The sequence below is a fragment of the Mastacembelus armatus genome, chromosome 9 (genome assembly GCF_900324485.2).
Source record: "Mastacembelus armatus chromosome 9, fMasArm1.2, whole genome shotgun sequence".
Taxonomy (NCBI): domain Eukaryota; kingdom Metazoa; phylum Chordata; class Actinopteri; order Synbranchiformes; family Mastacembelidae; genus Mastacembelus; species Mastacembelus armatus.
Genome location: NC_046641.1, coordinates 14,800,229 through 14,821,904, shown reverse-complemented (window position 1 = coordinate 14,821,904; position 21,676 = coordinate 14,800,229). Strand labels below are relative to the sequence as shown.

General features: G+C 39.1%; 1 protein-coding gene across 2 annotated transcripts in view; it reads right to left on the bottom strand.

Annotated features, from left to right (window-relative positions):
- The window catches only part of dmxl1 (Dmx like 1), a 45,505-nt gene that overhangs the window by 13,103 nt on the left and 10,726 nt on the right, over positions 1-21,676 (bottom strand). For both annotated transcript variants that reach the window (XM_026321384.2, XM_026321385.2), the window contains exons 12-39: positions 21,345-21,586; positions 19,649-20,366; positions 19,361-19,482; positions 18,803-18,892; positions 18,307-18,409; positions 18,092-18,211; positions 17,574-17,792; positions 15,581-16,830; positions 15,102-15,360; positions 14,485-14,618; positions 14,031-14,217; positions 13,798-13,908; positions 13,235-13,404; positions 12,553-12,650; positions 12,249-12,414; positions 11,154-11,282; positions 10,904-11,033; positions 9,295-10,085; positions 8,875-8,964; positions 8,251-8,418; positions 6,421-6,612; positions 5,665-5,741; positions 3,093-3,214; positions 2,591-2,848; positions 1,950-2,152; positions 1,632-1,780; positions 1,351-1,436; positions 1,010-1,211 (exon numbers count right to left, since the gene is read on the bottom strand). In XM_026321384.2, coding sequence (XP_026177169.1) covers positions 1,010-1,211; positions 1,351-1,436; positions 1,632-1,780; positions 1,950-2,152; positions 2,591-2,848; positions 3,093-3,214; positions 5,665-5,741; positions 6,421-6,612; positions 8,251-8,418; positions 8,875-8,964; positions 9,295-10,085; positions 10,904-11,033; positions 11,154-11,282; positions 12,249-12,414; positions 12,553-12,650; positions 13,235-13,404; positions 13,798-13,908; positions 14,031-14,217; positions 14,485-14,618; positions 15,102-15,360; positions 15,581-16,830; positions 17,574-17,792; positions 18,092-18,211; positions 18,307-18,409; positions 18,803-18,892; positions 19,361-19,482; positions 19,649-20,366; positions 21,345-21,586 — 6,586 coding nt within the window. The remainder of the gene's footprint in view (positions 1-1,009; positions 1,212-1,350; positions 1,437-1,631; positions 1,781-1,949; positions 2,153-2,590; positions 2,849-3,092; positions 3,215-5,664; positions 5,742-6,420; positions 6,613-8,250; positions 8,419-8,874; positions 8,965-9,294; positions 10,086-10,903; positions 11,034-11,153; positions 11,283-12,248; positions 12,415-12,552; positions 12,651-13,234; positions 13,405-13,797; positions 13,909-14,030; positions 14,218-14,484; positions 14,619-15,101; positions 15,361-15,580; positions 16,831-17,573; positions 17,793-18,091; positions 18,212-18,306; positions 18,410-18,802; positions 18,893-19,360; positions 19,483-19,648; positions 20,367-21,344; positions 21,587-21,676) is intronic.

The following is a 21,676-nucleotide window of genomic DNA, read 5'->3' as shown; positions in this document are numbered from 1 at the left end:
AAGCAGCTCGATGCCAGATTCCAATTTTGTTGATTTAAGTGAAACAAAGTAAATGCAACCCCTGCAGCAAAAACAAGCCTTTTTTAATGTTAATGCACTATTACTTTTTTCATGTACAAAATAAAAAAATAAAAAATATGAAGTCCAATTGTGGGATGTACACAAATTTGGGCATCTTACAAACTTTGGCAGATATCACAGCTTTTAAAAGCATTTCGTAGACCATTCTGTCTATTCTTCCTGCAGATAATTTCAAGATCTGGGATGTTTGGGCTGCCCTATCCAGAGATTTTCAGTAATGTTGGAGGATGTGACACCTATTTTAGAAGCTTCTGCTTGTACGTCTTCAAGTAGTTCATATTGGATTTTGAGGTCTGCTTTGGATTATTGTCCTGTTGCAGAAGTCAGTCTCTTTTTATTTTCAGGTATTTGACTGACCGCATGACATCTGTATCTTCTGATATTTAGTGGATTCCGTTGCTCCTTGTAGCATAAGCATACTATTTTTATCCCCCTGCTTAACAGTTGGCAATGTATTTTTAATGAAATTGCTGCTGTTTTCCCATGAATATACCTTTGGTAATTGTGGGTAGAGATCCCAATGTTAACTGTCTTTTCCAGATGTTGCTTTGCATACTTCCGACATGACAAGGTTGCAGGTTTTCCTACTGACAACTCTTCTATGTAGATCTTGTTTGTACATTAAAGCTGCACACCCCTCACCTAACTGTCAGTAAGACAGCTGAATTAGGTTTTTGTTTGCCTTTCTCCCTTACAGATGTGCAGTTTTATCTGAATAATTGTTTGTTAAATTAAGAAAAATTTCCACAGTTCCCCTTAACCGCCATTTCTTAGTGTTTTTAATAGTGCCATTTTTGTCAAGTGCTCTGACATATTTTTATGGGATCCCTCACTTTGTAGGCATCAATTAGCTTCAATTTCACATTTTCAAATTTCTCAAAAACGTATTTTTAAACTTTTGATACTGATGCCAAGCTAATGGTGGTACCTGAAAGGGGTGTTGGATGGTTCAAACAGGACCTTGTGTCTGAGCAATGCGGGACCAGGTGTGGCTGTTTCATCCTGGAGGTGGGTAGAGATGAATTTGGAGGGAGGGCCGCCAAAGATCTCCAGCCTTTTCTGCAGCACCTGCTCCCAGCGCTGCAGCGTCTTCAGCACAGCATGACACAGAGGCGAGGCCACAGGCAGATCTGTGTTAAATAGAAGCAGGCACACACCAACAGGAAGGCAATGAGATTAGCTGAGACAGGCAGTGAGGAATGGGATGACTCTTATCTACATCCTGGATGTTAGTACATCAGAGGGAGTGTGGTGTATGTTGGTGTTTACCTAATAGATCATATCCTGCCATTGGGTAAAAGGACTTGAGGTTGACCAGCACCAGCTGAACCATTGCCAGACGCATTAGACACCAACTGGGAGGAGAAAAAGTATTTACAAATCAGCTTATAGTTGAACACAAATGCTCTAAAGGTTTCAAAGTTGGCTTCAAAAATCTAGAACCATTGAAGTCTGTTCAGACTTAATATGGATCAAAATTCAGAAGCAGTGCATAATTACAAAGTTAATGAGAGTTCATGTTTGCAGTAATGTTAGTGCTGTGTTACTACCTGTATGAATTGTGGTTAGAATGCTCTCTTTGGGGAGAGTTGGTGTCAAACACATCTTCATATTCATCATCATCATCATCTTCATCTTGACTCTCCTGACTCTCCTCAGAGTCGTATTCAATTCCGTCTTGTGATGGTGGCAGTAAAGGCTAAAAAGCACACATAAAGAATACAGATGTGAATTATAAACCTAATTATAACATGATAAAATTGGAATTATGCTATCATACATAAACCATAAATAACAAAAAACATTTCTAATAAAAAGCCATATCTGCTCAAACTCAGGAAAGAAACGTTTTTTTTTTTTTTTTTTACCTTAGCAATAAAATAATCCCAAATGCTGAGCTCTGGAGGAATAAATCGTTCTTTGAAGACAGAGGTAGCTTCTTGTTCCACTACAGGGCCATGCTTGGGACTGCAAGGACCTTCCCGCTCTAATCCAGACTCCTCTCTGGATCCACTTCGTGATGAAAGAAGCCTGAATCGTCTAGACTTCCTGTCTGAGCCACTTGGAGAGGCTGGGGTGTTGAGAGAAAGGAGATGATAAAAGGCTGCATCGCTGATTTCATCTCTCAACAGGAAAACACCCTAATGCTAATGACAATTAAATCAGTTTTAAACCTTCATTAAACCATTAACAGTAGTTCATGCCTATATTTTGTTAAATAAACAGTAATTACACTTGCATTACATCAGGTTTTTTCTGCCAGCCATGAGAGAGTGAGAGACACAGTGAGCAAAACAGCTCCTATACTAATAGGTTGATGGATTTCACTATGACCTACAAATATGGACCCAATCAATTTAGCAAGACTGATTTCATTTAGCTACTGGATCACCTCCAATAACAACAAAAAAACATAAACCAAAACACACACACACACACACACACGCGCCCACACACTCACATATTGGCGGTCAAAGACAGCTACTCAGGAAATTCCAAAGACAGTTACCTGGAGGGGGTGTTCTTGTAGGGCTGCTGTGCTTCTCTATGACAGGGGTCCGGGCACCTCCTCCGAACACTGTCACCCAAAGTTTGCTGTTGAGGGGGTGGGCCAAAATGCGAAATAGCTCATTGCTGGAGTGATTGGCCATGCCGTGAACAAACAGACTGAGGAAGACAGCAGTGAGGATCTCACAAAGCAGCACAGTTAACCCTGGCTGGCTCTCCTCACCTGCTGAGCTCAACAGACGAATCAAAGAGGTGATACCTGGAGAGAGGGATGTGTAAAGTAGAGCAGGATGAAAAGATGAAAAATGAAAAAGCATGTAAACTACAAGAACTGCAACTTTTAGCACTTATTTGCTATAGAGAAATGTAAAATTCAGTTGGTCTATTGTAAATCATTTTATTGCGGTTTACGTTAAAAACAAATGCATTTTAAAATATTGCTCTTTCTGGCAACACATCCCATGAAAACACAGGCCAAGAAATATCTGTTTCAGTTGACCTACCTGGCCACTGAGCAGGAGAAGTGTTGGGCTGCACAGACTCATCCATGCTGACAGTTCTGACTGGCTGCTTCTGAGACAGCAATACACTCTGATACACAATCCCTGTAAAATGGTTCACATGTCTGTGGGAAATCAAACAAACGACGACGAATCAGTAAAAAGGGACAAAACAAAAAATATATATATTAAATGTGGCATGCTGTACTAAAAAAATGAATCTTTGACACCTGGTTTCTTTTGTTGTTTTTTGTGTCTTCTTGTCTTTTTAGTCAGTAAACTTGGTTGGGGCCTGCAAACTAAATTTTATAAATTCTAGGGTATTTGTGGGTTATTTATTGGATGTATATGTACTTTGTCTGGACTGATTGGACTGACATACAGTATGTTTGTATATGCTTGTATATGTGTGTGATATGCTCTGAGGTATAGCTGCAGGGAATTGCCCTTAAAGGGATCAATAAAATTATCTGAATCTGAATAAGTGGTGTAGATATACAGTATAATGTTTTAAATTATGGGATGTTATTGCCAAGAAAAAGGCACCAATGTCAATCTCTGTTCTGTCAAGACATTAAATACTAATGAGCTGAATCTCAGGTTAGCTGTCTATTTATGCTGTTTTGCAACAGAGAAAAGTGTTTCATGATGAAGAAAATGTCAGTACTCAAGTTCTCACATCAAGTGGCTTTTCAACACATACACACGAAATCTTGCATAGATGGAGAGGATTTAAACAGAGAATATAGAATGCTTAATACACCAGGGAGTATATTAAGTTTCTAACATCCAGTAAGTCCCCTTTAAAGGTTCTGTGAAAAAACGAACTGCTTCCACATCAAAAAGAATTCAGAAGTCACAGGGAACATCATTCAGAAGAAGAAGCATTCACTGTGGTCGCAATATACTTCACACGACAATCCATACAATCACACTGGGCATTAAAAAGAGTCAGGTACAGTAATTTCTAGGGTTTTTGTGCTTCATATGAATGTACCTTTTCTTTTTTTGTTTTTTTAAATGGGCAACTGTATTAAACTTAAGTTAATGTGACAACAGAGAGAGAAAAGGCTTAGCAGCAACACTCATCCCACGCAACCTAGATCTTGAAATACCTTTTAAAAAATTCACACATTCTTACACTCGCTCTCTCACTCACACACTCAAGAGGAAAACACAGAAACACAATTTCATCAAACCTCTGCAGTGAGACACCAGGAGAGTTTATATCATAATTACCATAACAAAGACAGTGTTAAATTAGAAATAACCTTACTAATTTAGTTAGACTATTCAACTCCCAACAGTACGTAAAAGATGGATGAGCGTGTGCATTGTAAAGTATATAGTTGATAAGAAAGATGCAAAATGAAGTGCTCATTTAATCTCATTGCTTAGAGTTGTGTTACGTTTGAAAAACTAGGTCTGAAAAAAATAACGAATATTTTCTCTCTTAACTTTAAAAACTCAGATGTGACATATTTAACTGGGAGACACTGCGACTTTGAAGGTTGCAGTCTGGTCAAACATAAGTAAAAATGATTCCGTACAAAACCGTGACAGAAACTCACATCACTGCACAGCTGTGAGCCAAAGGATTATTTAAAAAAAAAAAAATGTACTGAATTCCTTACACACTCCCACAATAACAACTGAAATCCTGCTGTGCTTTTAATACAGTGATTGAGAGCTTGTACGTGCAAGTCTTCAATGAGCAATTTTCCTCCCTTCTCTCTAATTACGCGTTTACAGTAAGAAAGATAAACAGCAATTCTGCAGCTTTCATAAATCAATCTCCACATGAATAAAAAGGACAAGTAACAGTTTTTATTTTGCTTAGTAAAACCTCTCTTTCCATAAATTCAATGAATTACATTAGAACTGCAGTATTTTAGTTGACTGTATGTGAGCATTACCCTCTCATTATAAAGTATGCTTGGTTACCAGTAGTGATGTCCCTTCCCCTTTTAATCCTTATTATTCTGCTCCAATAAGCCTTGTAACACGCAAACACAAACACATGCACACACAAGCACATACACACGAGCGCACGCACGCACACACAAAACCAGAGCACATAAATTAACACTATTTTGGCCAGAATTTTGTCTTGTCCTAATACTAATAATAGGAAAACAAAAGCAGATTACTCATGACTGTGAGAAAAATCCATTGGTGGCTAGTGTCGTTAATGGAATCATGTCAAGGTGAATGTGGTGGAAAATAAAAGTTGTTAAGCATTGCTTGAAGACATAAAGTATTCAACAATCATGCTTGGGGGGATGCTGCTCTTCAGATCCACACTATGAACTCAAATCTTTTTGAGTCAGGCAGCATAAAAGCTTTTTTTTTTTTTTTTTTTTAAACTGGGCTGGGACATGAAAAGATTTATTTCCCCAGATCCAAAAATCATTGTTAAAAATGAAAATAGCCAAAGGTTTATGATGTATTAGTTTTGTATAAACATACTGATTATGTTACTCTGCTAGAGGGTTAATAGCCTGAAAAGAATAGTACTAGGCCAGAACATTTAGCAAATGCACAGAAAAAAAAAATTGTTTACTGAGGCACTTACCTGTAGGTGTGTGCATCACACAGACACTGATATATACAGGCAGACAGGGACGCAGCCAAGGTGTGCATCACATAGATCTGAATCAGTCAAAAAACAAAAAACATTAATTAACATAAGTCTTTAACTGAGGTTAATGCTTTTCTTTCTCAGTGAATGTAAATGGGGTTTGCTTGTAGTGACAAAACTCGGCTGTGGCTCCCGTGTTCAACAGAGCTGTAAGACATTTTTCGGCACATTGGTTTGGTTTTGAGGGTTGCAGCATCACTGTTTTGGTTCACTCTCACTGCTATCACATTTGATATATTCCTCTCAGGAATTGGTGGAGAGTAAAATAGAGCTCAAAAAGGATATTCAGTATTGTATTCACCATCAGGTTGTTACAAACACACCTTTAAATAAATGCTAATGTTGCTCAATATCTGCTGGGTGCAGAAATAGGCAACTCTTAGACAATAAGTTGTACAAGGTGTATATTAATACAAATTGTAACAAAATGTTAGTTCTGTGTTTATAAGTGGCCAAAAAAAAAAAAAATCAATTATTGGCAAGTTAAAAGACACAAATAAACTAAAGGAAACACATATTTCCACAACATTCTGATACATAATACAAACTTTTCAGTATGTTTATATAAATGACTTGTCTCATTTGTCAGACATACCAACCCAACTTTAAATCCATAGCTACTTTAGAGAGAAACCATTACGTATATGGACCCAAAGAAGAAATAAATCAGTGCAACATGAGATCACGCACCTCATTGTTAACAACATCAGGATGTGGAGGAGAGTCAAGTGCATTGATGGTCTGCAAGATGTCATGAGTCAGGTTGGTCAGATAGACAATGGGATTAGCCACCACTGTCTTTATATTAGTGGTGCAAGCCATCAGAAGAGGGACAGAGTTGGTTTGGGAACTCAATGTCACCACCGACTGGATGGAGTCATCCTGCGTGCAGAAGACAGAGAGGAATGCGCCGATTCATTGCAGCATATTTGCAGGTACACCAAAAAACAGATATCTTGATGAACACAAATCTTGTTTTGACAATGTGATCATGCATAACACAGAACATAAAGATATAAGAGTTTAGTGGTTGCAGAAAACACCACATCACACTATAAGTCACATAAATAATAGATATACTCTACTTTCTAATTTCTTTTGAGAGGCTTATGATGAGCTAGGAAAGCTAGGAACTATTGGGTGCTGCTTTGCTGCGAAACAACAGCCTTTTCCTTAACTGCAATAAAGACAGGATGAGTCAGAGTGCTGGAGTGTGATACACAATCCTGTACTTAACAGAGAGAAGGGTGTATTTTCCAGCATATCTATAAATGACATTTAAAGACTAACGACATTAGTAGTGGAGGAATTCCTGGTTTTGCGTTTTACTAGACTCTAGAATATGACTGTGTGTGCAAGAATACCACAGGCTTATGTTTGTCATGCTTGATGAATTACATTCAGTTGTCACTAATCTCCTTAAAACAGCTATACACACTGAATGAAGTCAGGACAAAGGGAAAACAAACATTTTTCTCAACAACAATGGAGAAATTTGACAACTATTGGACATAAAGAATTAGCTTTTATTCCAAAATATAAGTAAGAGAGTAGAAAGAATCCTGAGTACCCTTCAACTCTGGTAACTTTTAATATCAATGTTCCCATGTTGGCTCATTGAGTTGTTTACCTCCTAAAATTTGATTCAACCTTGTAATAGTCAGCCTAAGGCAGGGACTCCCTCAGGAGCTCAGAGATTCAGCACAACCCATCAGACTGCTGGAGGTGTGCAGACAATTGCCAATGCACTATAAGTATTAGGACAAGCTTTCAGATGGCTTCTTGCTCATCTTTTATTTGTACTTTGTCCCTTTTCTGCTCAGCATTATTTCCTTCAAAGAGAATATGAGACCACTTAAATAACATGTCAACTCTGCTTGCTAGTGTGAATGTCTTTTACATGGAAGTGAATGTCATTATATTTCTATTTTGACTGCTGCACAAAATATGTTATGTTCACATTATTCTTGTTGCACCTAAGGAATTACCATTAATTACGAAAAATCATGTCATATCTAGTTTGCTAGAGTTTGGGCAGACACAACTAATATTTTAAGTATGAATTATTTTTCTCAATGCAGTGATCAAACAATAAAAATTAATCGCCAACACAGCTAGCCAGAGACATGTCTGCTGAGTTTGTAAACCAACAAAAAACTCTGCCAAAGAATTGTGAAACTCTAAAATAATAAATGTTTAAATGTTCTTAATTCAAAGATTTAGACTAGAATTCAATCACCTTTTATTCATATCATATTTCATTCATCCCATGTTCATAGGCAACAAGATTAAAGGAAACTGCAGCATCAGGAGATCATCCGACGAATCACAAAAAGTGTGTATATAAATATAGGTATATATAAATATAATTTTTAAATCAATGAATAGCCTTATGATTTTGTTATCCTTACCAACAGTAATCTAAAAAGGTCAGAGAGCCACAACCTGTTCACCACTAAAAAATTGCCATGTTCAGTGTTAGAGTAGCCTTTACTGTGCATCTGTGCATGTTTTAATTACCTGGTGAGATTCTTGAAGCAATAGTATGAGCTCCATGCGTACAGAAGCCAGTCCACCTCCATGGGAGCCATGCAAGCCGCAGTAGCTCAGAAACATCCTTAGCAAAGGCTGGTTACTCTGCAGCCAGTGTCTCCTGCTCCTGCGACCGTCAGTGCGAGGGCTCCCAGGCTGAAAAACAATTCTACTTTGTTAATCTAAAGACTAATTAGTAACTATCCCCTAGATGTTAAAACCCCACAATGATGTACTTTACTATGTTTTACAATGATGTACTTTACATGAGGCAACTTTAAAATGTTCTGTCAACAAGTCATTGGTTCCTTCAAAGATGTCATTTTAATTAATGAACAGTAAAAGTACAATGCAAGGAGAGTTAAATAAAGTATAATTAGGTTCGAAACTGAATAAATAGTAGAGAATAATGCAACATGTACAACACAGTCTCAGAAGGATTTCTGGTCCGGCAAAAAGCAATTCAAAGGAGAATGGTGCAACACATTCTAGAATAAAGCAGTTTCAAAGCACACTGTGCTGTTGTCTTAATTTTTTATGACAGCAAGCGTTGCATCAATTTTCCTCATGAACATCTGACAAATCTTGAAACAGCCAGCTATCTACACCTACCTGTTCTTCATCCGCCAACCCTGAAACAGGGTTATCACCCTGGACTGACAGCTCTGGCTTGTAGCTGCAGCAATGCTGGAGAGCCACCATCTGGAAAAACCAGAATTTTATCTTGAAATCAATTTATTAACCAATTAATAAAATTGATGATCCATGCAAACAAGTGAAAGCAAAACATTTCATCAAATTGTGAGGCCATTTCCACAGGAGAGGGAAACTGATTTCATAGGAGAAACCACTTGGGTTATTACCAATATTAGGTTTTTATCTGACAGTGTACACAAAGACTTCTAAAAGTTTTATGAAGTGGACTTAAAGGTATGGGCAAACTAATGCTACTATAACAATATTTAAACTAAAAAACTATTGTTAATTTATTCTTCAAGTCAGTGTTTAAATACTGTAGTTGTGTGCTATTACCTCTCTTTCTAACCATTGGTAGAGTTGGTAACGTAGCTTCCCTCCATCCAGCTCATACCCTGTCGACAGTGTCCGGAGCTCATTGGTCATAATCTTCAGGCAGGCAGTAAACTTCAGCTGAGCAGCCAAGATATCATCTGATGGTGCAATGAAGTCACTGCTGCCCTCACTGGCCTCTCCTGTCACTGTCTCCATTAATGGGGACATTGCATCCTGTGTGTCCTGGAACACACTGGTATTGTCTGCAGTCCTACTACTTTTAACATTTTTAGGTTCTTCGTCGTCATTGTCTTCATCATCTTTGTCACTGTCCCACTTCAGCTCCAGGGGCTCATCTGGATGTGTTAGTGATGGCTGGCTCCAATCAAAACTTAACACTGAATCTGACTGGCTGTTGGATAAGCTGTTGCCATCTGACTCATAGCCGTTCAGAGCTGGTTGAGACCAATCTGGGTCTGACGCTTGTCCATTTACACTCCCAACACTGAGCTCAGCAGTGATGCCTATGCCCTCTTGGCTGGAGTGTTTGGAACACTTGTGGACTTTGGGCATCTTGGAGAGCACTTCAAGTGCTACCATGGGGCAGCCAGCTTGCAGGTGTGCATATGCAGCTGTGAAAAACAGTCTTCTCTCTTCCAGGCTAATGGAGTCAGCCCTACGAACCTCAGCAGTCAGGCCAACTTTTGCCTTGTCTGAAGAGCCAAAATGGCGTCGGAGGAGGAGTGGGTGGGTACGGAGGTAGGTGTAAAAGTTGAAAACCTCAGGGTTACACGTAGACACAGAAGAGTATTCTGACAGAGACATGAAACAGAAAAGTGGCTTTTATTTGTAGTGGTGGCAAAAAGCCGACAGCTGTTATCACCGTGTCAGCAAGCACAGCTGTGTTATTTTATCAGACAAGGAAAGAGAGCTATAGCTGGCCAGACAGTATCTTTGTTAAACTTCTAGACAAACTGAGACATGCACCTATGTGAGCACTTATACACTGATAAACTGTATTCATCAGTGACTTTAAGATAGGTAGAAGGTGGAGCTGGGAGAAAACTGACTTTTTTGATAGGGGCTGTTGTATGAAAAGTGACCAATTAAGTTCAGGTATAAAGAATGTCATACTATGATCCAGCTAGTGCAGCACACAGTCTATCAAGCAGAACAATCAGTTAAATTTTTCTATAAGTCAGTGTTAATAACATCAGCACAGGGCTGTTAATTAGGACTGTTTTGGCTCTTAACTCAAACTAACGTTAATAGTAAGTTCAGTTCTTCATGTATTGTTAAAGTAAGCCTGGTATTTTCTTCAAATGATGGTACTCTGTCTCCAATATTCTACAATTACATGTAATTACTGTACATAATTAAAGTACCAAAATAGTTGCAAAGCTGAGACATTTTGTGGAAGCAGAGGATTCGGATGCACAGTGTCAGCATGCTGAGTCCGACAGGCCTGCTTATTAGCATAGTAGCTGGTCTAATGGGATACTTTTAAGGCTTTGGACATATAAGACTATATCTATAAGGAATGTAAATGTTTTTGTGGCATACAGTACCAACCTATAGCAAGAAAAAAACAAAACAAAACAATAAAGCATAAAGAGCAGTGCAGACCTACCAGCATCACATTTGGACCCAGACCTAGGGTATTTAGGAGGCTGCTCAAGTAAAGTGTCCAAGGCTCTGCTGTAGTCCTCCAGGACCCAGTAAGCCATGCTCCGTAGGAATGGATCCTGGTGAGCTGGAATCTGAAACATACCAAGAATTACAATGGCTCAAACAACACCTGATGGTTTCATAAAACAGGGTATTTCCCACAGTAAAAAGAAGATCTGGTGGAGGCAGAGACAAATAAAAACTCTCTCCACCTGTTTGTCTTGTCCCAGAACATGTCTCTGAAGGATCTTTTTGTAGGTGGATGCTGTCTCAAACTCTGACTCATACAATCTGGAGATCACCAGGGCCAGCTGTAGGTCCTGCATTTTCTCTAAACAGACCTGGATGTGGGCATAAGGAAAGACATTGCTTCTGAAGAGACAGCTTATTTGTTTATCTGGTAAAAAGGAAAAGGCAGTGCACACAACAAAGAGCTAGTGGATAGTTTAAGTTGTTCTAGGTGCTTTCAACTGCTAAGGTGTGAGGTTCATTTCAATGAGACTACCCCACAGCTATAGAGACTACACAAAGTCAATGAAAGCCCTTTGCCTGAGTGATGCTCATTTCCATAAAAAATTAGAGAAGCTCAAATTACTCATACAGATGGGATAATATGACTCACTGCTTCAGGGACTTTATAAACAGAAACAACCTTGATGAATAAAAGGTGAAGTAAACACAATACCAGGAGCAGCCCTCTTGATACGTGATCAAAAAAAAAAAAAAAAAAATGGAGAGCTGTATATTTTTTGTGGCTTTACACAACAGCTATGCTAACAATGCAAAAGATGCAAGATTACGCGTTAAACCAAAATTACACAAATACATGTGTATGAAATGAAGGTCGTAGGGAGTGTAAGAGTGTACTGCTACTGGTTAATAAATGTGATGACATCTTATGGAAAATTCTAACAAAAACGAGGAAAGACAGCAACACCCAAGAGCAAACTGTCAACATCAATAATTCTTCAGTGTATCGTGTTAAAAGCTTTTGAGTAAGACACCACTGTGGGCTCAATGTATTGAGCTGTTTAAATAATAAAAAAGATACCACACATTACAGAAATACTGGTGGTACAGTCTGTGAATGCGGTTTTTATGCTTTTTACTATGTCATCCAAAACTGTTCTACTATAAATTGCTTGGAAAAATAGCATAATTACAGACATTTTGTAAATGACAATGAGCAGCACTTGACTTAACTATTACTGAAACCAAGGTTATTAACTTAGGTTTAGCAGGCTGGCAAGTGGCACTTGCCTAGCACTTCTCGCAAACACATTGTGTCATGTCTATTTTGCACTTGCCTCCACAGCATCCTTAAGGGAGCCAGCTAGAAGGAAAAAGGCTGCAGAATGCTGGAACCGCTGCTTTCCCAACAGAGAAAAGGCATTTTTCAATGCTGCTTTCCTCCACCGGTCCTCGCTGAAGTTGTTGTGGAAAAATTCTGTCATTTTGACATTCTTCTGAGACCTGGAGAAAATTATATTACCAATTCAAAACAACAGTGGTGTAATAGGCCTTCTGAAGGGTGACAGAACTAATATTTAAGAGGCAAACTTTGAGTGTGCCATTGTATTTTATATGCAAAATCATGTCTGTTCTACCTACCTGTATAATCCCCAGACCACTGCTTTCTTTTTCAGTGCAAGGTAGAATATAGCTGCATCCAGAGGATCATTAGTTCTCTGAAAACAAGCTTTTGCAACCTGACAAAATATATGAAAAATATACATTAAGATCATGCCTATTCAGCCTAGAGTATACTGTCCTATCCAGAGAACAAGTTGCTTTATGTGTCATCTCAGGACATAGCTGATACTTGGCTATATTCTGTGTTTTAGAACAGCTTCAGCAAAATTTCACTTTCACATACCTGACAGCACTTGAAGCATTCAGTAAGAAGTACATGGGCTAACACACTAATGGCCAGTGGTGACAACCTTAATGTATATTTTTTCTTTGATTGTACCATCTTTAAAATAATTCTGTCCAAGTTCATCTTTAAATAAAAAAAGAACGGGAACTGTTTTTTGTCTTGTTTTGTTTCATATTTGACCAACAGTCCAATCTGTTCGCTGCAGACAGCTATTCTGTTCACTGCAGAATAAGACAAAAAAGCAGAAAATTCTAACATTACAAAAGCTTGGAGAAGAAAGGGGTTGTCAATAGAGCTTAAAAAAAAAATAAACAAATGCCTATCAAAATTGTTGCTTATTCATTCTTTGGGTCACTTTTTAAGATCTGCGCAAAATATAAATGTGATGTTAACTACTGTCATTACCCGACTCACCTTTTCAATACACCTGCGTAGCTTGTCGGTGCTGCGCAGCCACCAGCCCACACCCATCGAGCGTAGCTCGGGCCAGGTGGGCTCTCCCTTCTGTAGCGCAGGCAGCATGTTCAGCAGCTCCTCATCAGATTCAGAGTGGAAGGCCCAGGCATAGTGACATGTTGACAGGCCTTCAGTGAAAATGGTGAATATTCAGTATTTCATAGGAAGGATATTAACACTATGTAAGTGCAATTTGAACATGATTTTAACAAGATAACTACAACTAATAATGTTATATACTATGTCTTGAATCAGGAAATTTAGGAGCACAGCTGGTTCAGAGGCTTGTTCAGAAAAGGGAAAAAAAAAACAAAAAACCTTGTGTACTAACTTTGGGGACATTTGACTTGCAAAGAAAAGTTAATCTTTTCTGACAGATCAGAAAAATTATTTAACAACATTATTTAACAATTAAATAGTGACTTATAGAGTGTAATGAATGCTGCAGTCTTGCTTTTTTGCATCAGCTATGAAATGATGATCCTAAATACAACAGTTTGAACATAACTATCTCACTGTACCTTGTCGTAGCAACTGTGCTCGGTGAGCTGGAGGCATGGAGGTAGAGAGGAAGGTATGGAGTCTGACAGCCAACAAGAACTTCAGACCGCACTCATCCAGTGTCTCACCACCTGGACAGACAGACTGATTAAGGCTTTTCAGAAATTATTAAATTATTGAATGGGAAACTTTTTTACTGCATTTCTATTAATCTGTAGAAACATTCTTTTCTAATTCTGTCCCCTTGCAGTACCTCTGCTCTTTCCCTGGCTGTCCTTGAGGTCTGTGCTTGTGGTAGCGATGGTGTCAGCCAGGGCCATGAGTGACATCTGCTCCATACGAGTTAATCCTGGCAAACTGGAGTGGAGGAGGTGGCTGGACAGAACGTGGGCATGTTCAGGACCAAAGTATGTAGGACTGTACTGGGACAGATCAATAACCTACAGGGACAAACCAGAGGACAGTCTGTAAAATGAATTGTGTAGTATTTTTATAAGATATCACATAATAGAGAGAGGCAGGAAATAGTGCGTCATGGTCTAATTCCAACTCTCAATAAACTCTAGCATTATATCTACAAAGAAATTTGACGTCCAATTGTACATCTTTAAGCCACACACTTGGAATACCAAAAGAGCCCACAATGTTGTTGAACACATTCATTTTTAAAAATGCTCTTAACTAAGCACAAGCCAGGAGACACCGACCTTGTTCCCTGTTTCCTCTTGATCATTTTCCAGCGGGTCTGGGTCTACTATGCTGGGTGTATGAAAGAGTTCATCATAAGCATCTGTGTGACTGGAACCATGTCCACTGTCTCCACTTACACTACCCATTTTACCTGTATGAAGGAACAAGGCAGAGCTAAATAACACAAAACATAGGATTTTACTCAGGTCTGAAAAAATAAATTTCCTGAGACAGCAGATCAAATTAAAATACCAAGAAAAGGATTTCTTTTGCTGTGTATTTGTTTCTCTTTCCATTCTTTTCACTTTAGATCCCGGGAGGCACAATGAGGAAAAACTACAAGATCAAGAGTAGGATATTTATCTTTTACACACTGAGTCAGGGTGGCTAACATTATTTTTGCGGTTTCACCATAAATATCAATTCTCTGGTTTTGTTTGTGGACCTGCATATTTTACGTTTACCAGACTGAACATTCTACAGCAAAGTTACAACCTGTAATTTTCACATCAGTCAAACACATTAGAAAATTAATCTTCACTATACCTCAATTTATTAGATTGTTATCCAAAAGTGCACTCTTTAAAGATTAGTATATTTCTCTGTCTTGAAAATTGTGTTAATGTATACTCACCAGGGTTTGATGATGTATCTTCATCAGCTGCCAGAAGGGCATACAGTGGCAGGGGAGGGATTGAGTTTATCTCTGTGTAGTCAGGAATGGATGTCTCTGCTTTACCAAACATTTTTAGATCTCTGGCTGTGCTGCCTCCAGCACTGATGGTTCGGGAACGCACACGTTTCTCTGGGTTAGAGGTACTATCTTTAAGTGCCACAATTTCCCCAGCAATGCATTTTACCAGGTGGGAAAGGATGGCTTTGGCACGGTGAACCTGAGACAGACAGCATGTGTTATACATTTATACTTTAAACAAATGAAATAATATGAATTCCTTTGTAAAGCAACCAAAACAAATGTGGATACAGTGGCAAATTTCATTGTATTGTATCAAACCTTTAGAAATTAAATTTTATTAACTGACTTGTCATTCTAACTAGAGAAGGTTCTTCAATAAAGAAAAAAATAAAGCTTAGGTATTCACAGTAACTCACCTTCCCCAGATCCATGAGCTCTAGTAACTGTACAGGATGGTACTGGGGCAGGGTGGGAAAGAGTTGGTGAGCTGCTTCAAAAAGACCAAAATCTTCCATCTCCACAGGCAGGTCAAAAGCTGTTCTCTTCCCGCTGAGTTTCTGAGCCAGGCTCATCATTGATCTTGTCATGGCTTTTTTTGGAGGGGGCCATGAAGACATGGGAGCTCCAGGGCTGAGACCCTCCTCCTGGCTTTGTCTGACAGCTGCAATTATGGAGGAGACACTGCTGCTGATGTCTGTGTCTTGGGCAATGGTAGGATTAGGTTTGGCTGCTGGTGGGGGCTGCCACTGGGAATACACATGCATTTCACAATCCATGCCTACTACCAAGATGCCATCTCGCACCCAGGAGAGGGAGACTGGGATGGGTAATGAACCCTCAACAGAGGAGACTAGATTGACTGATCGAAGTAGAACTAGACGAGCCAAGCGCTGGTCTCTACTGGCGTCAGAGTGTAAACCAAGATCTGGAGGCTTCCCAGCGAGACGGCCGTAAATATAAATCTTTGTCCCAATGCCAACAGTCAGAACATGTGACCCATCCTCTTGGGAGACCCAGTCCAAATGAACCAGGCTCTTACTAGTAGAACCAAGACAGTTCTCATTAGGTAAAGAGAAGTCCATGTTACTTGGAATGTTGGCACTTCCAGCTGCACTACTGCAAATACCATAGTTAGCCGTGGGATCTGCATTGTCCAGGACTATAATCTGCTCTAGAATCCATTGCGAACCACCAGTGGACTCACATTGAAAGATGCCAATATGGAGCAATGGTTCTCTAATGTTTTCTGCACTGGGGCCTGGAGTGAGTTTTGAGCTTCGCTGCACAGGAAGGGTTGGTGTCAGGTAGGTGTTATAGGGGGAGGAAGCCAGGGTAGGAGAAGAGGTTGACAGTCCATGAGAGTTCAGATGTGGTTTGGAATTCAGAAAAGGATTTGGCGTCTGCCTGTAGGCAACTGCAATCCGTCCGGTATGACAGCAACTGACCACTATAGGGCGACCTGGCACACTCACTGCGCTGCTGCTGGGAAGTTTCTCCTCAACCAGCAAAGGCCACTCCTCCCACTGATAAACCAAGTTGTTTATACTGGAGGGCTCTGCTGGCACAACATTACATCTCCAGAAGCGCACCTTTCCATCAGAACAGGAAGTAGCAAGGAGGTAAGGCACACGGTCAACTGGCAGAGAACATGATGCACTTAGGTGGCCTAGAAAGACAATTGATGATAGACTATTAGAGAAAGGAGTTTCATCTTGAATCTTTTATTTCTAATATTTGCTGTCTTTTCAGAATTTAAACTTTGTGATGTTCTTTTAATTGATTCTTGGGTTTATTGGCTATGTGATAAAGACTGAAAACATAACACTAAGTAGTTTTTAAAACAAGCAAACAAATTCTTCATGGACTAAAGCAAAATTACAGTGGCTGCAAGGTTTTAAAAACTCCAAGATATAATTTTTATAAAATTAGAGGTCAAAGTCATTATCAATTTTGAGTACATTTTAAGTGTTTATTTTCTATTATAGGAGATACAGCTTAGCTCAGCTCTTAGTAAAGAAACTTTTATACATTCCTGCCAAGGTCATTTGAATGAATGTTTTCAATAATTTCCTAATTAGAGGACCAGTCTATAGACTGAAGTGCTATGTTGCCATAGGAATCATATCTATCATAGAACCATATCAGCAAAGTTATTTTTTAATCTGTGCTTATTTATTAGACATTTGTTTGTTTGCACTGTGAAATCTTTTGTAATTCCATTGTCACCCAATTGTTCAAAAATGAAATTATTATTAATATGATAACTAATGCTAACACTGCTGCTACTACTGATAATCTTGCCATTTTTCGTACATTTGCTACTTGCCTTTGTCACCTGCATCTCACTACTAGGGAAAGCTTAGGGACTTATTGTTTGTTTGTGAGTGTGTGATCTTATTGTGGCTTCACCTGCTGAAGGTGTAACACTAATGGCTTCAACCCCTTCTGGCAGAGCCATCTCTTGGCTGTATAGCCTGTGTGTTGTAAGGCTGAGACGACAGGCACTCTGCAGATTGGAAGTGCTGGATTTACTCTTTTGAGTTACTTGAGACCTGAATGTGTCAAAGCTGAAGTGTGAGCCGTTCATAGGAGAAGTTGCGGTGGCATCTTTCTCCATTGTGGTCTCCTCTGTTGGGACACAAACAGAGGAAGAGGAACTATTGTTTAGAAAAGCTGAGACAGGAACTTCTTGTCAAACCCCTCCCACGTTAATGTATATATACACTGCTCTGTGAAAGACACAGCATTATAGCCATTTGCATTTGGAAGCATCCAAAAATAAAAATTTTGATAGAAGTACTAAAATACCAGTGAAATCCACTGAACATTTGCAGGTTCTTTTTTAAATAACAAGGAATACAATATTATCAATATCAGAATTTTTACTCTTCCTCTGAACTTCAAGTATTTTGTTTAAAAGTACCCACCAATGGTGACAGGTCGAGCAGCAAGGTGGAGATGCCACATGTGGAGGACTGAACGACCTGTTGGGGTCAATTCGACTACCACCAGGAAAAAACGTGCTGAGAAGGCTGACATATTGGAAGCTGCAGGGAAAGCACAGTGCACATAGTAATGTTTTGAAGGTCCAAATGTTGAAAATGAAACCATTAAAATTTATCTAAAAAAAAGTTCTCTATACCAGGATGAGAAGAATCACGAGTTTCCCGTGTGTTGTCTCTTCTCTCCCTGCCAAGGATCAGATCCTCCTCAAAAACATGCAGCAGCTGAGCCTCCTTGCCTTGCTGTAGAGATCAGCAGCAGTTATTACCAAACTACATTGGATGCAGACATTGAACAAAATTTCTCATCTACTGCTTATGCTTGGCAAATAAACAGGCACAAGTTGTGCTAATATTACACACACAAACTGCCTGAGGGGATGAGAGAAGGTTTGTTCTACATCCAGTTTTGTTTTTTCACAGTTGACCTTTCATAGAGACTCAGAAGCTGCTACAGAACATTTGATGCTAGAAATGGTCAGTGATGGTTTTAAATATAACAGTTGTTTTATTACAGGGGAAAAGTTTCAATTAATATCTTTTCATCTAAGATGTTTACACCATTTACACTAACTCTTTATAGCCAAACAATGGTAATTTCTGAATACAGTTTTCTTGAGCTTCAGTTATACTTACAAAGTCAGTAATAGCCTCCAGCTCTATAATACACCCTGGTTTTGCAGTGGATTGCTGACTGATGATGTTAAACACAGACCCAACATATTTCTGAAATTAAACAAATATCAAAATATTTAGACTACACGGAAAAAAACTTTGTTTAAATAGACAAAAAAAAAAGATCTAAAAGATCTGTTATTGGTCTCCAACTGATTTAAAACTTACAAAATAATGAGCTGTTTATATGCAATCTGCAATAAAAATAAAAGTAAGAAAAATGAATTGTTCTTAAATATTAAATATAGTTTCGGTGGATTAATTTCTGATTTAAAGTACTCACCGATATATTTATCACATTATTTAGTTCTGCTCCAATCTAATTTTTCTACCAAATCATCCACAGCTGACACTAATGATGTGGAAAGACAGCATATTAACAGCACCTACTGTATTACTTCTATGACAGTACAAGGGGAAACATTTGTGTTACTGGTGTACACAAAGAAATAATCTCTGCAATGTTGACTACACCCTGAAGTATTTGTTGGCATTTCAGAAATCTGTTTCATCACTTACTGATATCTCCGGGTTGGAGAGCTCACTCAGGAGAGTCTTAGCTTCAATAACAGCCTGATACAGTCTGAGGGAGTGGCCATCACTTGCCACAAAGCAGGCACTGGGAGAGTTACAGTACACACCTAAAGAAGGAAAGATAAGGGGAAAAAATGGAACGTGTGTGCTTTTTCCGAATAAACCTTTAAAGGAAAGGTAAATATACAGAATACTGAGATACAGTATATTTACAGACAAGCAAATGTATACTCAATTGGAATCAACAATGATCATTAAAAAATATTTTCTCACCTAAACAGCTGCTGGGAATGAGCGTGGGCAGCCAGGCTACATTAGCAAACGCTGATGCATGGAGAGAATTGATCCGAGCTAGCTCCGACACTCCACCTGACAAAGACAGTGGGCCAACAGGGTCCACTCTCCATAAAATCAGCTCACTGTAGACTGCATTAGGATCCTGGGAAACCATGCCTAGTGAAACACGGCTAGGCCGTGACCCTGGGGGCAGGGGTTTTGACTGAGCGAAACCAATGGAACAGGCCTCCGGAGTAGCTAGGATGCTATCTACCTCTGGCGTCCTCAAGGCATTGTGATGTGAGGTGGTGAGGAGGAGAGGAAGCAACGAGTGACAGGCCAGGTCATTGAGGTGAAAGCGGTGGCCACAGTACCGTGACTTGTGAGAGACACTGAGCACAGTAGAGAAAGCAGAATCCTCCGCAAAACTGACTGCCCACTGGTTCAGGGAGCCATCGGCATGCTTGGAGATCATAAGGACATTAGGGGTGTAAATGCTTAGTCGCAGACTGCTGCTAGTTGCAGCTCTTCCTTGACCTCCGTAGCTTATTAGAGCCGATTTGGTTTGAGGCAGTGTGCTCCCAGGCGGTCTTTGTTTGCCATGCTGGATAGCTAGATCCACGTTCTTGTTGCAGGCATACATAACAACACTGTGGCTCAGTGAGATTGCATCTCCTGTAGGGAATGCTACAGGGATACGGGACACAAACGACACCTGGGAGAGAAAAAGAGTCATCATAGCAAAAAAAAAAAGCAAAAACTAAAAACTTTAAAACTACAGATTCATAAGAAGCCAATCAGAAATTGGATTTTAGCTTGAAATAAACATATAGCTATTCCACAGGCCTTGTGAAACAGGTGAATGTCTGATTTGAATGTGGTAATGAAACAGATGGTACTGAAGACCATGACCTCATTTTACAAAAGATTTAGCTCAAAACAAAGTGCTCCATTAATCATAGCACTGAGAAGTAAGGTGACAATTGGCTTTTTGAAATTAAGTGAATCACTAAGAAAGTGATGGAAACTTGAAGGAAAGAACATTTTTCACTTGGCCTCTTGCATATGTAAAAAAGAATAATGTTCATCAATACTTATGCTAATGATAATAATACCAGGATCATGCCAGTTTTATCTAATTAAAGCAGCTAGGCTTAATCAACCTGAATATTAATGAAATCTGGGATGTTTTAACTGCCTTTCCCGACTGACAAACCGCCATGTCACAAGATTCTCATTATTTCACATCTAATAAAAATGCATCAAGGGACTTTTCAATTTGATATGAAGTCACACATAATTAGAATATAATTGTCTGAACGGCTGGATGAGAAGCCATTAGAATAGGAGCTAGAACGTCATGGCTGTCGAAATGATTCACAACCTTATTGAGATGAAAAATTCATTCTTTCCCAAAGAAACACTTTTTGAAATTGTGAACACAATCAAGTCGTCTGAAAGATTAACAAAAGGAAGGGCTGCTTAGTTTACATTGTTCATTATATTACAAAGACTTATTTTTCTTTACCAATCTTTGAAATGGGACCATACAATATAGAAAAATAAAGAGAGTTTTAATATGTGTGGTGAGGCAAAAAGTGGGGGATTATATTTGTTCACAAAATCAACATAAATTAATTAGCTAAAAAAATACTGTTGTTTTACATAAACACCACATCAACTGTGAAGGTACCTGAGTTTGTCTGAACATTCCTGGCTGGTATTCATCTAACCAGTCCACATGCCAGACTAACAGAGAGCCGTCCATGGGATGAATACTGAACAACATATCTGCCCCTTTATTCCATTCCTCTATCAACACATCCACCTGGTGTTCCACTGCTGCCAGAGGAAGCTCCACAGCTTCAGGCCCTTGGGGGTCACTTGGCCTGCTATCATTATCATCTTCATCAAAGTTTTCGTTATCTTCGTGCTCTGGAAGAGAATGCAAATCACAGTGTCCAAATGTCAATTCTAGAAACCAGTATGAAAGTCAGTCCAATTGTGGCAGTGTTATTCCAACTT